Source organism: Amphibalanus amphitrite, unplaced genomic scaffold, assembly GCF_019059575.1.
Source record: "Amphibalanus amphitrite isolate SeventyFive unplaced genomic scaffold, NRLGWU_Aamphi_draft 000176F_arrow, whole genome shotgun sequence".
Classification (NCBI taxonomy): domain Eukaryota; kingdom Metazoa; phylum Arthropoda; class Thecostraca; order Balanomorpha; family Balanidae; genus Amphibalanus; species Amphibalanus amphitrite.
This window is the reverse complement of record NW_024881671.1, coordinates 124,803-139,576: the sequence shown is the minus strand read 5'-3', so window position 1 is coordinate 139,576 and position 14,774 is coordinate 124,803. Positions and strand designations below refer to the sequence as shown.

Below are 14,774 nucleotides of genomic sequence, written 5' to 3'. Positions count from 1 at the left end.
TTTCCAGTTATTCTCACATGCCAAAGTTTTGCCTTCCATGGGGTGCATGTTTCTACCGCACTGCCTAGTGTGCCGAGCGGGTGCCGACTTTTGTACCCGCCCGTGCTCGATGTCTTTAGCATGCTCGTTGAGCCTGACATCTTTTGGGCGCCCTGTTTCTCCAATGTAAATTTCGCCACATTCACATTGCATTTCATATATCGTACCCTTTTGCTTGGCCTTGGGAATCCTATCTTTCACGTTAACTAGTGACTTTTTTAGAGTCTTTGACGAATGCCCTACAATTACGTTGTGAGCGCGTAGAAAGCGGGAGATGGGCTCGCTTACTCCTTTCACATAAGGCATGGAGACATAACGAGGGCGGTTCGCTGGTCGCGGACGGCTGATCGGGCCGGACGGCTGGTCCGACCCCGGCGGCGCTGGCTGACCGGTCCCGGATGGCTGGTCCGACCCCGGCGGCGCTCGCTGACTGGTCCCGGACGGCTGGTCCGACCCCGGCGGCGCTGGCTGACTGGTCCTGGACGGCTGGTCCGACCCCGGCGGCGCTGGCTGACCATGGTCCCGGGCGGCTGGTTCGATCCCGGCGGCGCTGGCTGACCGTTCCCGGACGGCTGGTCCGTCCCCGGCGGCGCTGGCTGACCGGTCCCGGACGGCTGGTCCGGCCCCGGCGGCGCTGGCTGACCGGTCCTGGACGGCTGGTCCGACCCCGGCGGCGCTGGCTGACCGGTCCTGGACGGCTGGTCCGGCCCCGGCGGCGCTGGCTGACCGGTCCTGGACGGCTGGTCCAGGGTGAGCAACATCATCCGAAATATATGGACTTGTGAGTTATATATTATTATCCCAGAGAATAATCCGAAAAGTGTCGGATGTGTTACGCGATCTGCAGTGGCTCACTACACCAGACATGGCCCTGTATCATCGAATGTGCTCTGTACACCGCAATGTGGAGACACAACAGCCGACTGCGATGGCAAGCAAGTTGGACAGAGCGTCCGACCAGGGTCACAACACGCGAAATGCGAACCGGTTCAGGCTGCCACGAATTCGAACAGAGGCAGGCAGGCGGCAACTTTTGTATAGCGGTGTCTCGGAGTACAACGAATTCATGCACCATTACAATGGTCGTCCAGCATTCAAAACCGCCGTGAAACGCTACTTGCTGGGGCGTGATTCAAACTGAATGATTGACTTGTATGCATGTGTGTGCTTGTGCTTGAATTGTGTGCATCTGTTTTGCTATGTCAACTCTTTTTAACGTTTGACGTTACGTTGATGAAAAGCCGCAATAGCGGATTTAACGTGAATACAATGAATCTGAATCTGAATTTGAATCCGGTAGGTACTAGGTAACTGTTAACCCGCGCCCCGTTGGAGTCTGCCGAGCAACGTGCCCTGCTGGGGGATTGCCCTAAGATCTCGAGAACCATGCAACATAACGACAAACGGCAAACGGTGTTGGATAGCCCCAGCCGGGAACTACCTTGTGACCCAATTTCATCGACCTAGGTCAAACCGATGACGTCACAGGTCAGGTCAGATGTCGAAGTTTCACCGTTTACAGGCATTTCAAGAAATGCGTTGTAAAACCGAGTAAAATGCATTTCATTGAAAATCATTCATAGGGAAATGTTCGTCAAACACATATTTTGCTATTTGAGGTCACTGATACCAGGTCAGGTCACAGAGGTCAGATCACTGAGGGTCACAATATGAAAATATCATGTGATGCATGTTTTATGGTCCATTTTATATGCCAAATACGATTTTGTGGGATAGGCAGCCTTTGAGGTCAGTTAACCCTCGCATGTGTAGGGGGGGGGGGTCGGATGGACCCCCCCCCATGGTTTTTCGCGAATAACTCGCGTAAAAAGCGGCCGATCGCGACGAAACTTTCAGTACCCTCGCATTGATCAATTTTACACCTACCCTGAAAATTTCATGACCCTGACCCAAATGACCTTTGACCTGTGACCTCTTTTCCGAGACCATGTTTGGCAGGAATCGCGATTTCGCGTATGTCGGCTCGCACTAGCCGCGTGTTTGCAAGCTTTTCGTGGTTTCAAACGTTCAAACATGTGATTTGATGTTACTCCCGTGTGTGTCAAGGTCACCTGAAGGTCAGGTCAGGTCATTGACCTTTGGTGACCTCGGGTCACTTTTTCGAGTTTTACATGTTTCTAGGCTAGTTTTTGGAGCTGAATTCGAATTTAGCAACCATTTGAACATTTACGAAGTAGTTTTGGTGACTTCGTAACATGTTACGAAGCTGTCAGAGGCGGTTGACACGTACTACGAATACCCATCACGACGCCTACTGGTTGGCCTGACCTGACCTGACCCGCCCTGGTCTAAATGCTTCAAGACATCATCTGTGATCAAAACTAACACGATATTCGTGATCAGCACCCCGAAAAACCCCTTAGCAGCCACACTTTACGACTTTCTAACAGGTCCCGATTTTCCCGACTTTGGGTCATTGACCTGACCTGGAAGGTCAACCAATGACCTAGGACCTTAAAATTGGGTATCATCGGCTTCCTCTCGTCACGGGCAACACGCTCGTTTTTTCCGCGAAGCTCTAGCTCGACCAGGGGCCAAACGGCAAGGGGGGGGGTCCAACCGACCCCCCCCCCCCTACACATTAGAAGCTGGCAAACGCCGCACACATGCGAGGGTTAAGATTAGGTTCTGGTGAAGGTCAGGTCAAGGTCAGGTCAAATTAGGTCAAATTTCAAAGTTGATAATGTTGCATAAAATGGTTTCGATTCGATGCAGCACGTCACGGGGAGGTCAATGGGGTCTTTGTTTTGCGCTACGTGGTCTAGAATTGCTAAAAATTGAGTTCAAAAATTTGACGACATCAATTTTGAACAGTTTTTTTTCGCTATAACTTAGCCAAAAAAGGAGGAATCGATCTAAAATTTGCAGGGGTGCGGAGTCGGAGCCGGAGCTGGAGCCGAAGCCGCCGGAGCCGGCATATTTTGCCCGGAGCCGAAGCCGGAGCCGGAGCCGTGAAACAATATAGCCCGGAGCCGGAACCGGAGCTGGAGCCGTCAAAAAAAGGGGGCGGCTCCGGCTCTTTTTTAAGAGTATTTTTTTTTTTACCTACTTCGGCTTGACAGTACCAGGCAGTAAAACATGTGGTATTCAAAATATGAACGTAGCCAAGGCCCTAAAAACAAAAAATTAGAGAAGCATCGTGTACCAATCCTATTGTCTTTTTTCTTCCACCCGTATTTAATTGCATAGGGGATGTACTGAGTACTGGAGCCGGAGCCGGAGCCGGAGCCGCCATGACATTTCACCCGGAGCTGGAGCCGGAACCGATTTTTATATCCGGAGCCGGAGCCGGAGCCGTCTGAAACTTCCACGGCTCCGCATCCCTGAAAATTTGGTTTGTATGCGTTTCAAGATTTCATGTTTTCTGCTTATTTTCGCTCCAACATGACCTCAGTTTGACCTCAATAACTCCTGACCTAAGGTGACCTAAGACTTGAAATTTTGTGTGAATGTGTCAAATTGATGCCCGGGAAGGTACTGGAAATTTGGAGGCCGCCGCCGTTTCTTGCTATTCAGGAAAAACCACAGGGGGGGGGGGCAAATAGACCCTCCCCAGCGGGGCGAGGGTTAAAAAGTACTAGGTAGGTACATACTAGGTAACTGTTGGTAAAGGTAAGCTGCTAGAGCCCGGCGGGCGAGCGGCCGTGGCGGGTGCACGTCCCGGCCGGATCGGAGGGGACTGGTCGGCGATGATCGCCGGCCGGCTCCTCCAAGCAGCGGGGCTCGACACACGACCTGGTGCTGCATTATGCATGGGCGCCGCGGCGCCGATCCGTCACTGTCAGTGTCACAGCGAGCGGCGGCGCGCCGACGGGCGGCTCGCCGGCAAAGGACAACTGCAGTCACCACTGCGGGTCATGGAAACGGCAGCGAATGGCGGCAGCTCTCTCGGCTGGCGCGTGGCAACCGGAGCAGGAAACGGCAGAGCCACGAGATGAACTGGCTAGTTGCGCTGACGAAATGACGACGGATGCGACTGCCCGGTCTTTATCACTCACTGACTGACAATTTCAAAAGTCAGAGAGCATTTCATTTTGTTCTCTAGAAGCCAATGGGTACGCTGCCGGGAGCAGCACTCATGCCGTCCTCAGTAACTTAGCTAGGAAGTAACCTTCCGGCGAGTCTGGTGAAAAAAATCAGCTCGGGCAGCTTCAGCGCTCCCCCTTTTGTTTCAGACCGGAATGATTTACGGCCGTTGCGTACCATCGAGATGCATGAAAGATAAACTTGTCGAGCAATCTTGACCGCATCCCTCCGTTAAATGCCGACTCAAGCTCTCCCATTTTATCGTCAGATTCAGTTATGGAGTCAAGGTACGAACCGATACAAAGCGCCAGCGAAGGTTTTGGCCAGAAAAATTACTCCGCGTAGCTACCCGGACGACAAAACATGGCACAGCCTTGCAAAGATCAGGGCTCGGGCATGCTTGTAACACATTTTTAGACAAGAGTTTATGATGAAGATATTGAAGATGATGATGAAAATGCGCCTAAACAGTGAATAGTAATACAAATATCATAAAACATAAAAAGTAAATATCATCAACGCAAATAATCTAAAAGGTGAATCTCAATATCTGACATAATCTAAATCTAATAAGGTAGGTACTGTGAGTATTGTATGAAGGAAAAATTGCAGATAAAGGGCGCCACGCTGCAGCAAACCATAGGCGGCGGAATGAAGAGGGCAACGGGGCACCGTGCCCCCTTTGATTTTGGCATTTTAACATTAGCCCTATGGGCGTTGCATGGAAAGAATGGGACCAAACGTCGGCAGTGCCCCCTTCCCCCCTTGAAGGTGTTCCGCCGCTATGCGACAAACGATGCAACACATGGCGTGGCGCCACGAGACGCAGAAACTGTCGTCATAAATCACAGCGGAACACCCAACTCAGCGGCAGCGGCCATTACCAGTTCTTTGCGGAAGAAGGTCGTATGGCTTTTTATAGTCGAGGCCCTGTCGCGCTCCGTTCGCTTCCATGATTCCATTGCTGGGGTGTCTGGGAATATAAGAGAGGCTATGGGATATGCAGGGTTAGGGAAGTTGACCAGCTTCTGCTTTGTGATGACAAGGATGGAGATTGAGGCATTTGGAGATGTAGGGAAGAGGTGAAATTGAGTGGCTATATGGTCACGGGTATGGAACTGGAAGGAAAATGTGCAAGGATTCACTTGTGATTGAATTTTTCGCAGGTTGAGGACCCATTGGCGCAGAAACTACTTTCAGGCTGGGGGGGGGGGCAAACCTGATATTTTCTGACCCACAACCGCTAATTTGGGGAGGAAAACTGCCCCGGCGGTTCCTGGCCATATGAAAAGTTGTGGGGGTAGCGCTCTCACGGCCCCCGCCGCCGCCCCCCCCCCCCCCGGTTCCCGCGCCCATGTCGGGACCTGACCTGAATTGTTTATAAGTCGCCATACTATTAGAATACATGCTTGACGCCGCTCTATGCAGAAACCAAGCCAAAACTGGTCTGGTTCTTGGGATCCAAATCAGAGGACACCTATAACCTCAGAGTGTAGGGAATCATTTTGCGGGACATTCAACTCTCCTCTTTCCGGTGTTTCAATTTCCGTTCACTATAGGTATACCGTGTCGCCGGCCCGCACTGCACTATTCGCGGTAGGTACTCTGCGGTAGGCCGGTCCATCACGGACTGCCGATGAATTATGGATGCCGGCCCAGTTTGGCCGCTGTCCCTGACGTAAACTGGCCTCACGTGTAACAATACACCCCGCAGCATGCCAAACCAACAGGATATCCGGCCCAGCTGCCGCCGCCCGCCGCCGCATCGAACGCAGCAGACCGCAGCTGAAACGAAATGGCTTCGAGCCGGGTCAAGATTGACGTGATCGGTTACTTCACTTCGGGTAGTAACAAGAGAACTGGTCCCATAGGGAACATTGCCGAGATTGATAAAATCTACCGTAAATTGGATTTCAGATTGGTGAATCCGACGACAACACCAACAGCTAAACACAATCGTCCGCGGTAACGCTCGCTCTCGGCAGGACCGAGCCTTGCGGCACAGCATATGTTCCAGGCGTTGACAATCAACGCCATCTATGAACAGATTACCGCAAGCATGCTGCGCCTTGCGGCACACCATACGTTCCAGGCGTTGACTACCAGCGCCATCTTTGGACAGGTTATACAAGTTCAAACACCCGCCGCTTGTTGTGACCCGCTCGCGCCATTCTATGGAGATGACATGGTCCGTTCCAAGGCCCTATATACCGTCCGTTGCACATTGCAGAGTCATGGTACCATATCATGACTCGGTAAGTCGCACGTTGCAAAGTAATTAACGGACTAAAATGTCCCAGACCATTCCAGCGACGAGAGCATTTACGCCGATGACCAACTCATCCCAGCAATGGGCACAGTTAACCACTCAGTCCTGACGAGTGGACGTCACGACATCATAAATCACAGCTCCGAGGAACTCCAATAATGTTGGACAGTTCGCCAGGCGGCTCAACAGTTTTCTTGTCACGTGCTCCGATGAGGAGACAGTCGGCGGCTAGGTCAGGCCCAAGGCGTCAGGCCGGTCAGAACGGTCAGAACCCAGGGTATGTTGGGGTCAGACGGTATTTTGCACTGCTGACATGGATGGATGGGGCGCTTTACCAGTACATTTGATGTCCAATAGCCTGCGGGTGGTTGTATATTTAGACCGTGGGGCTGGCCATTTATCTGAGAAATCCAGGCCGTCGAACAAGGCAAATTGTTGGATTTTTGAAAAAAAATATATGCGGCTGTTGAAACGAAATTGCATGCACAAAATGCCGCAAATGGATGCTCTAGGATGCAAATGGTATGGCCAAAGCGGGTTTTATGTTTTTTCCCCGATGTCAGAAGCGAGGACTACGGCTCCTTTGTTTGCACTCCGTCACTATAACACCTATGCCATATTCACATATTTAAAATCAATAAATTATTGACTAGAATGCACCCCTGAGTGTGCATATTCGTTCGATTCAGATGTCAAATTAAGAATCGGCGATACGATTGAAGGAATATATATCAATAAGAATCTTGCTAGGAATTTTTCAACATGAACAATGGAGTGGTGATAGTTTAGGTCCCACTCCCGATGGCGACAATGCACCATGCTCCCCACAGTGTTCTACTCGCCCACGGCGGTGGGCGGCCGCGGGCAGCGGCCAGCCGGCCCCGACCTACCTCAATCGCTGGAGGCGGCAGCGTTGGAGCTCATCGCCAATGGCCGGGCTGGCGGGCGACAGTGGCCAGCTGGCGTGACCCGGCCGGTCACCGAGACGCCACCGGCGCCGTGGCCGCGATCCAGACAATGCACCCGCTCTCCGTGTGCGGGGGATCGGTCGCCCGTGGCCCGCCGGCCTCCCCGCCCCGTCCGCAGCGCCCGTATCACCACAGGTAGGGGCGCCGCCGGCACCGCGCACACACACGCACACACACCGCCGCACTCGGCCCGCTCCGCTCCAGCGCATACAAATTCCCACTGGCCAGAAGCCGGACAGCGGAGCCGCCGTGGGACGGCTGATATCGATTGATCGTAATCACTGCCATCTGTCGGACTCTGCCGGAACTGAGAATGCGGCCGCCCGCCGCGGCAGACAGCGACAGTGCGCGGCCCAGCCTGCACGAGATCGCCGTCGGTTCGTGGCCCTTTGTCTGTGTCCTGGTGTTAGTTCATACAGCAAAATGTTGTCTTTCACTCATTGTGGACCAATTCAGATAGATAAATTTCCAAGATATGCCAGCAGCCACCAGCAGCGTGCTCGAGATGGCGAATTTCTGTCGATCAGTAACATTTTCACTAGGATCGATCCGCTGCTCCGTTTACCGACGGTAATTTTGCTGTCATCTTAGAACTCCCTGATTGAGGGCGAGATATCCAGAGAACAAGGCCCGGAAACGACTGCCGGACTCGGTAATATTCCCCTCGTTATATCGCTCTTCACATATTCCATGAGTGCCAGACGTTGATGGTTTTAAGTCATCAATGAGATGTCCATTCATTGTTCAATACAAGCATACTCCATATGGCTAACTACAACACAAAGTACGAAGGCTGCACCATTTCTGCAAAGTTGTTACTGCAATTACCAAGCCTCTTGGAATGCACGACAGTCGACACGCTCATTAATGCAAACGGACATAACTGACAACAGTCTGCTTACAGAGATGAGTGTCTGGGGTTCAGTAAGAAACCTCAACGTCTGCTTGTCAGGAATGGACAATATTTGTACCAAGTACGTCACTTTTCTCACATTTTGTAATCATGATGATGACATGCAATTCACAGTTGATTGAACATTTTGTTTTCATCAATGCATTTCAAAGCCACGCAGAAAAAAGAAAACACGAGCTTCCCCTTGTACTTTCTTATGACATACGCGATGGACAGCCTGTTTCGATCTCGCTGATGGCCAATGCGACGCAGGACTGAGAAAACTAAGAGATGGTCGTTATTCTAGAAGATTGGAACCCCTCAATAACGAGCCGCAATAGTTCCAAGAACAAACCTCCAGAGTTTGTCCACTTCACGCACAAAGTAATGATGTCCACAGTTCCTACTGATCATGAAGTTCGACTTGCGTCCATTGTGAGACTCCGGTACGTATCCTGGCGAACGCAAACGCACACAGCAGAGTTAGTGACACGGAAAACGAATACTGGTACCGTAAGGTGGGGCTATTTGAGACAGTGGGGCTATTTGAGACAGTATTTAAAATTGTTATAAAATAAAAACCGTTGTAAATTTATGCTTAATTTTTGCTCAGGCGATTCACTGCTCGATTCCACACCTTCCTGAGCAAAAATATCACATAAAAATCAAACGCTCTTCATTTTATAGCGATTTTAAATGCTGTCTCAAATAGCCCCACTGTCTCAAATAGCCCCACTTTACGGTCCCGACAACAGCCAATTAACATCGCCGTAGATGTGACATAAAATGCGGCCTTAACTTTTTAATTAATTTCAAAATGGATAAAATTGTAAAAAAAATGTATAACATAAAAATTATTGTTAGAATGGGTAATTTCTTACAATTTTATCCATTTCGAAATGAATTAAAAAGTAAAGGCCTTACATGCACTTTTATATCACATCTGTCATTTGCTAAAATTTATCGCCGTAGATTCCAGCAAGACATCATTTTCGTAGATGTAGAACACACTCGTAATAACGAGTTAGATACACATATTTTATTCTCACCTCTTACTCTCACTTCCATCCCTCATCTCATCGCACCTTCCAATAGTCATTTTGGACATTGCACTCATGTTAGTGTGATTGATGAGATTTATTGTTTTTAAAACTTGTCAAAATTCGATAATGTTATTTGAATATCTACGATCTGATTTGAAGTGCTCACCTTCTTGAGTCGGTACAGCTGGTCCAGTGAATGGTTCAGGAATGGCCTGACTGTGTTCAGCTCCAGCAGAGTCAGGTGGTCCAGCTTCGCGTACGACGAGTTGGACTTGAGGAAAGCGTCCACGGAAGATCGCAGTTTCGCCACACGAATGTCCCAAATGTCCTGTAATATCAAAAACGTATATAAACACACAAGTACCAACGGCTCATCCCTTCTGTCGCGCAAATACAAGTCTCTTAAAAACACTTCAGAACACCACGGTTCCATCAAATCCCAAGGCAGCAGTCGTTTCTGTTTTCACCGCTCGTTCCTGGCTCCTACCTTGATGATAGTACGGATCTGGTCGGCTCTGGGCACGTCTCCGGCAGCCACGTCCATGATGAGCTGCGTCAGCTCCATATAGTGCTCGCAGGGCATCGGCGTAAAGTGCGCAGAGTTTTTCTCTTCCTCCTTCTTCTCCTGTTGGCAGGTTCACAAAGTTAGAATTGCGGAAGTTAAGAAAAGTCTAGTTTTATGTAAAAACTCCTCACCATTTTTTTTTAGTGGTTATAAAATAAGAACAGACGAGTATGATTTATGATAGCATTTTAGTGTGGGACAAAATATTAAATGATGGTAAGAGCGGGCCGCACCTGCAGTCGGTCGACCTCCATCCAATCGGGCGGCACGATGCGACACTTGCTGCGCTGGCGCAGGTTGACGGCCAGCCAAACAGGCACCTCCACGGGCAGGGCCGGCCGAAACGGTCCCACATCACCGCCTATCAGGTACAGCTGCTCTTGCTGGAAGTTTGGGATGATGGTGAGCACCCCAAACTCAGCCAGAAACTCCATCTCTTCTGGAGAGATCATATCTGAAAATGAAATGCAACAGAACAAGAAAATAAGCAGGAATACAACAGTGATGGATAAGTGTCTCTTGTCGCTTGTTACCTCTCTGATAGCATGTTCACTGAAACACTGCGTGCCAGGCGTGCAAATTATAGACACAAGCATGCACTCGTACTTGCAGGCGTGCACTTCAATCAAACCGGGGACTGGGCGCACCTCCCCAGCTAACAATTTGCCGTTGTTACAACGTTGTTTAAACGTTGTCAAATGGTTACCACAACGTCCCGATTTATCGTTGTGACAACGTAATTTTGTAGACTCCAGACAACGGCGTGACAACGTCATCCGACCATGCATTTGAATGTCATCACAACGTTTCTGTAACGTGGCCGTGACGTCCCAAAACCGTTCTTACAACGTCCCGCCAACGTTATGAAATGTTTTCTGTAACGTACCAACAGTGTTTCTGGAACGTTGTCACCACGTTTCTGCAACGTGACTACAAGGAGTATAGAACGCTTTGGCAACGTCTCTGCGACGTTTTTGTCACGTACGAACCACGTTGTCGCTACTTCGTATTGCCGTCCCTGCGACCCTGAGTAAACGTCCTAAACATTTTCGCAACGTCCTCTCAACGTGTTCGCAACATACTCAGAATGTGTTTCCGACGCTCTCTTCCCGTTCTCTAGACTTGTAAAAAAGGCATGTAAGAAGTGTATATTTCAATACAGCACACAGGTCAATTTACACAAGAAACGACGGCGGCGGCATCGGTGATGGGCATGGGGCCCAGGGGCGCCCCCATGGGGGCGTGGGAATTGGGTTCTACCGGCTCTAGCGCTAGCCGCTAGCACGCCAGAACTGGAGAAAGTTCACTTCTTCACTAACCCTCGCTGGGAGGATCACTCGGCGGACCGTTAGGCACCGGCTCATTTGCGGCCTCGATGTCCCTAGGCAGCTGGCAGTGCTTGACTAGACGGTCTGCGCACCCCCCGTTCCGGTCGCAGCTTCCGGACAGCCACTTCGCTACCGCATTGCCGACAGTAGGCCTGCCACAAGGCGCGCTGACGAGTTGCAGGACGTCTGCGGGAAGACATGAGGGAAAATCAGACATTCAATTCATGGAAAAATCACAAAAATACCTGCACCACTTTCCGTAACAGTGCGACAGGCTAGATCAAACATGTCAACACCTTAGAGGCTAGAGCTACAATGAACTTTAGCCTAGACCGCACGATATTACAAGGCACAATCTTGCAAATGCTACTCGTAAATGGTACTTTGACTTACCAGTCAAAGCAATTATCACATCAAACGCAGACAACTGGCGCTATCTTTCATCTTCCAGCTATCTCAGCCGCACCCGCCGCCGGCCCTCACTGCTCACTCGCGCCGCGTAGACTGCGGCTCGGCCGGCTGGCTCTGAACGCCGGCCGGTGACACTGACGTCACGGCCCCTCAGGCGAGGTCAGGGCGCGAGCCACCGTTCGCCTGAGTGGCGGCCCGCGTGGCTTGCTGGCAGCCGCGGATAACAGCCGCGTTTACATAGGGATAGTTGCAAGCCTCTAGCTCCGCCTGTGATGTTGCAAAACATGCCAATGACGCTTTGCAATTTACACATGTTATATATATATATATATATATATATATATATATATATATATATATATATATATATATATATATTAGAGAGAGATAGAGAGAGAAAGGTATCAGAATTTACTTGTAAAAACACCGCTAATTATTCAGTACCTATGATGTCAAGGTTGTGAAAAACCGTTTTAACAACGTGTTGGCGACCACCAGCTGACAACGTGAACAGTCCAAGTGTTAAAATATGTCAAATTTAACGATGAAAACTGAATATGCGCATTGAAAGTCAAAGGAAATGCATTATATGGCCATATATGTGACCATGCATTATCAAAATATAATGCTGCAAGTGCGCGGTTGCTGCAACGTACCAATAAAACGTTGTCACGACGTTTTACCACGACTTTCGGACCAAACCATGGCTTCACAACGTTCAGAACGTTGCTACAACGTAATTAAAACGTAATTTCGCAACTTACCGAAACACGACGTTGTGACAACGTTGTAGTAACGTTTCCTGTTAGCTGGGTCAGGCGTGCACGTGCCACGTTTCGTTGCCTGGGGCACAGGCAAGGCACAGGTAAAAACTGACAAAGAATTGGTGAAGAATGATATTCTGGATGTGCTGAACCATAGGTCATGGCCGTATATAATCATGGTATCATAGGCTCATGTTATCCATCATGCCGGAATCGATGTGTTCTTTCTTTTTATGTTTTTGTTTTGTGAATTTCTTCAGTTATGTTTTTTAAGGTGGACGGTAACAAGAGGGCGCCTGGGGCCCAGACTGGAAAACATCCACACACTACGCCGGATGCACGTGAGACCCTTATGCGCCGAAATTCGGCGTAAGCGATTTTGCGCTGAAATTTCTGCATGACTTGCGTCGAAAGTTGGGTGTCTATTTGTGCCAAAATTAAGCCACTTTTACATAAAGCACGTGAGCACATATACCCACCAAGTCTATATCAATCAGGCAGTGACCCGTGTTTGAGCGTCCGAATTGGTTGATGCTTCCATGAAAACCCAATTACACAATAAGCATGCCTTTACGTCGTGCTGTGAAACAAGGCCCGGGTCGGAAGTTCCAGGGCCACTAAAATCGGCAGAGCGGTGTGTTCGAGGCTGGCGGGCGCCAGCGAGGGCCAGGCAGCGGAGCAGCACGTACTACGGTGCATCAGCCTCTTCTTGGCAAACGGCGCAGAGCGCCGCGGGGCACCGCTTATTTGGGCACTGACTGCTGGCATGCCGCGGAGGGGAGACGGCCGATCAGGTGCAGGTACTGGAATGAGCGGCTCCGCCGGCTCCAGTGGCCCGCCCTCATCTGGTGCACCGAAACGACGTCCTCTCGGTCCCATCCGAGGATGAGGGCTGCAGCGTGCTCCCGAAGAGTGGCTTGAATAGTGACTCGGACAAGTTGTTGCACCATTGACGCCAGGCCACACAATGAGCCGCCTGGGTCAGCGAGCGGGCGTCTGAGGGCCGGGCGGTCGCTTGTTTCGCCAGGTCGCCCGCGCTCTCATTCCCCTTGATCCCGCAGGCCGCAGTGAACCGCCTGGAGGCTGGAACCCACTGCAGGATTACTCCACGAAGCTCGGCAATGTTCAGCAAGGTCTTCCATACCCATTACCCATCTCCGCGCTGAGGGTGGAGGCCTCAACCGCGGGGCAGAAGCTCCTCCACTGAATAAGACTCAGGGCGGCTCACGATTCACAGCATGCAATGACCGGTCACCGGGGCAGGGGGGACCGGGGGATATCTCATCCAAAACCTTCTCCAGAGCTGCCCACAGCCCACAGGGTGAAACTGCTACTAGATCAACCAGCTTGACAAAAGAAAATTGGTGACCACCATTCACCTAAAAATTCTGCAGACACCCTGCGCAGAAAAATTCAGCGCCCGCAATGATCTGAATTAGGTGCCTGCAAAGATATGCCGGACGTGTTCTGAAATTTCCGGCACAGTCTCGCCACTATGACAGTCACATATTTGGCATTACGTGTATTTTTTTCCAGTCTGGCCTAGGGCATTTTAATCAAGGCTCGCGAAATTCGCTTGCACAAAGCACGTAACAATTATACTGTTGGGGTATTGGGAGGGAAATAACTTTTAATCATCACATCATGACATGACTGAATTTGCCCTGCCGCGCCCTGTTTTCACCGTCCGCCTTTTTTAAAGGGACCCTCCCACCTTCAAAAAAGTTAATGAATTGGCGCGAAAGTGATGTCGCTCGGTTCAGAAAGAGCGAAAACGAATATCTACCAAATTTCATCGAAAAATATTCACCGGTTTTCAAGATATTAGACATTTACTTTTGTTTACTTTTTGGGATCTCCGCTGTTCCTAGCGACTTTATTTGAAAGTGCGGCATTTGTTGCGCGCAAAGCAGCATATACCACCGCGTGCTACCAAACGTTTTAGTAAAAGATTTAAAAATCGTTAGATCTCCGCTGACGTCACAAATTCTAAGGGGGCATACCAATGCACTAGCCCCTTAGAATCCGAAAACTGCAAGTTTGAAATTCCATATCTCCGAATTAAAGCATTTGTCGATGTTGTGAGTGCCCAAACCGGTATTTGCAGGCCATGGCCACCAATTTGGCTATCTCAACTCAAAACTAATGTTAAGGTGGGAGTGTCCCTTTAAGGGTGTAAAACAAGGAAATCGCAGAATTACAATTATACTGGCCCATTCTTCGGCCCAAAAGATGTCTCACCCAAGGCCATCTATGTCTCACCTGCTTAATTCAATATAGAAGCAATATAAGACCAGCAAACTTTCTCTCGTATTATTTAGACGTTGAATATAGCTTATAACACACAGCTCGCGACCAGCATCACGATTGACTTGATCCAACTTGATCAAAATGGGATGTTTACATTTCGCGCGCGGGATAGTTGTCTTAGGATCGTCAGAAATGGAA

At 49.9% G+C, this 14,774-nt stretch overlaps 2 protein-coding genes across 5 annotated transcripts in view; both read right to left on the bottom strand.

The window, feature by feature from the left end:
* The window catches only part of LOC122383919 (unconventional myosin-Ia-like), a 58,566-nt gene extending 50,964 nt beyond the window's left edge, over positions 1-7,602 (bottom strand). The window contains exon 1 of one of the 4 annotated variants that reach the window (XM_043370791.1): positions 7,246-7,602. The gene's annotated coding sequence lies outside the window, so the exon portion shown is untranslated. The remainder of the gene's footprint in view (positions 1-7,245) is intronic. The other 3 variants (XM_043370793.1, XM_043370792.1, XM_043370794.1) reach the window with 3 other exon arrangements.
* Positions 7,603-7,964: 362 nt separating this feature from the next.
* Positions 7,965-14,725, bottom strand: LOC122383892 (DNA replication complex GINS protein PSF2-like). The gene is made up of 5 exons (XM_043370738.1): positions 14,589-14,725; positions 10,057-10,277; positions 9,746-9,883; positions 9,425-9,586; positions 7,965-8,670 (listed from the first exon to the last, which is right to left on the bottom strand). The coding sequence occupies exons 2-5, from the start codon at positions 10,273-10,275 to the stop codon at positions 8,626-8,628; spliced, it is 564 nt and encodes a 187-aa protein (XP_043226673.1). The 5' UTR covers positions 10,276-10,277; positions 14,589-14,725; the 3' UTR covers positions 7,965-8,625.
* Between the last annotated feature and the right edge of the window lie 49 nt (positions 14,726-14,774).

What these genes read in the sequence shown, in the direction of transcription:
- LOC122383892 (XM_043370738.1), bottom strand. Translation starts at nt 10,275, where the DNA reads ATGATCTCTCCAGAAGAGATGGAGTTTCTGGCTGAGTTTGGGGTGCTC. An exon ending in TGGAGGTCGACCGACTGCAG is followed by an intron (nt 9,884 to 10,056) that starts GTGCGGCCCGCT and finishes ACCTGCCAACAG; the next exon opens with GAGAAGAAGGAGGAAGAGAA. An exon ending in AGATCCGTACTATCATCAAG is followed by an intron (nt 9,587 to 9,745) that starts GTAGGAGCCAGG and finishes TTGATATTACAG; the next exon opens with GACATTTGGGACATTCGTGT.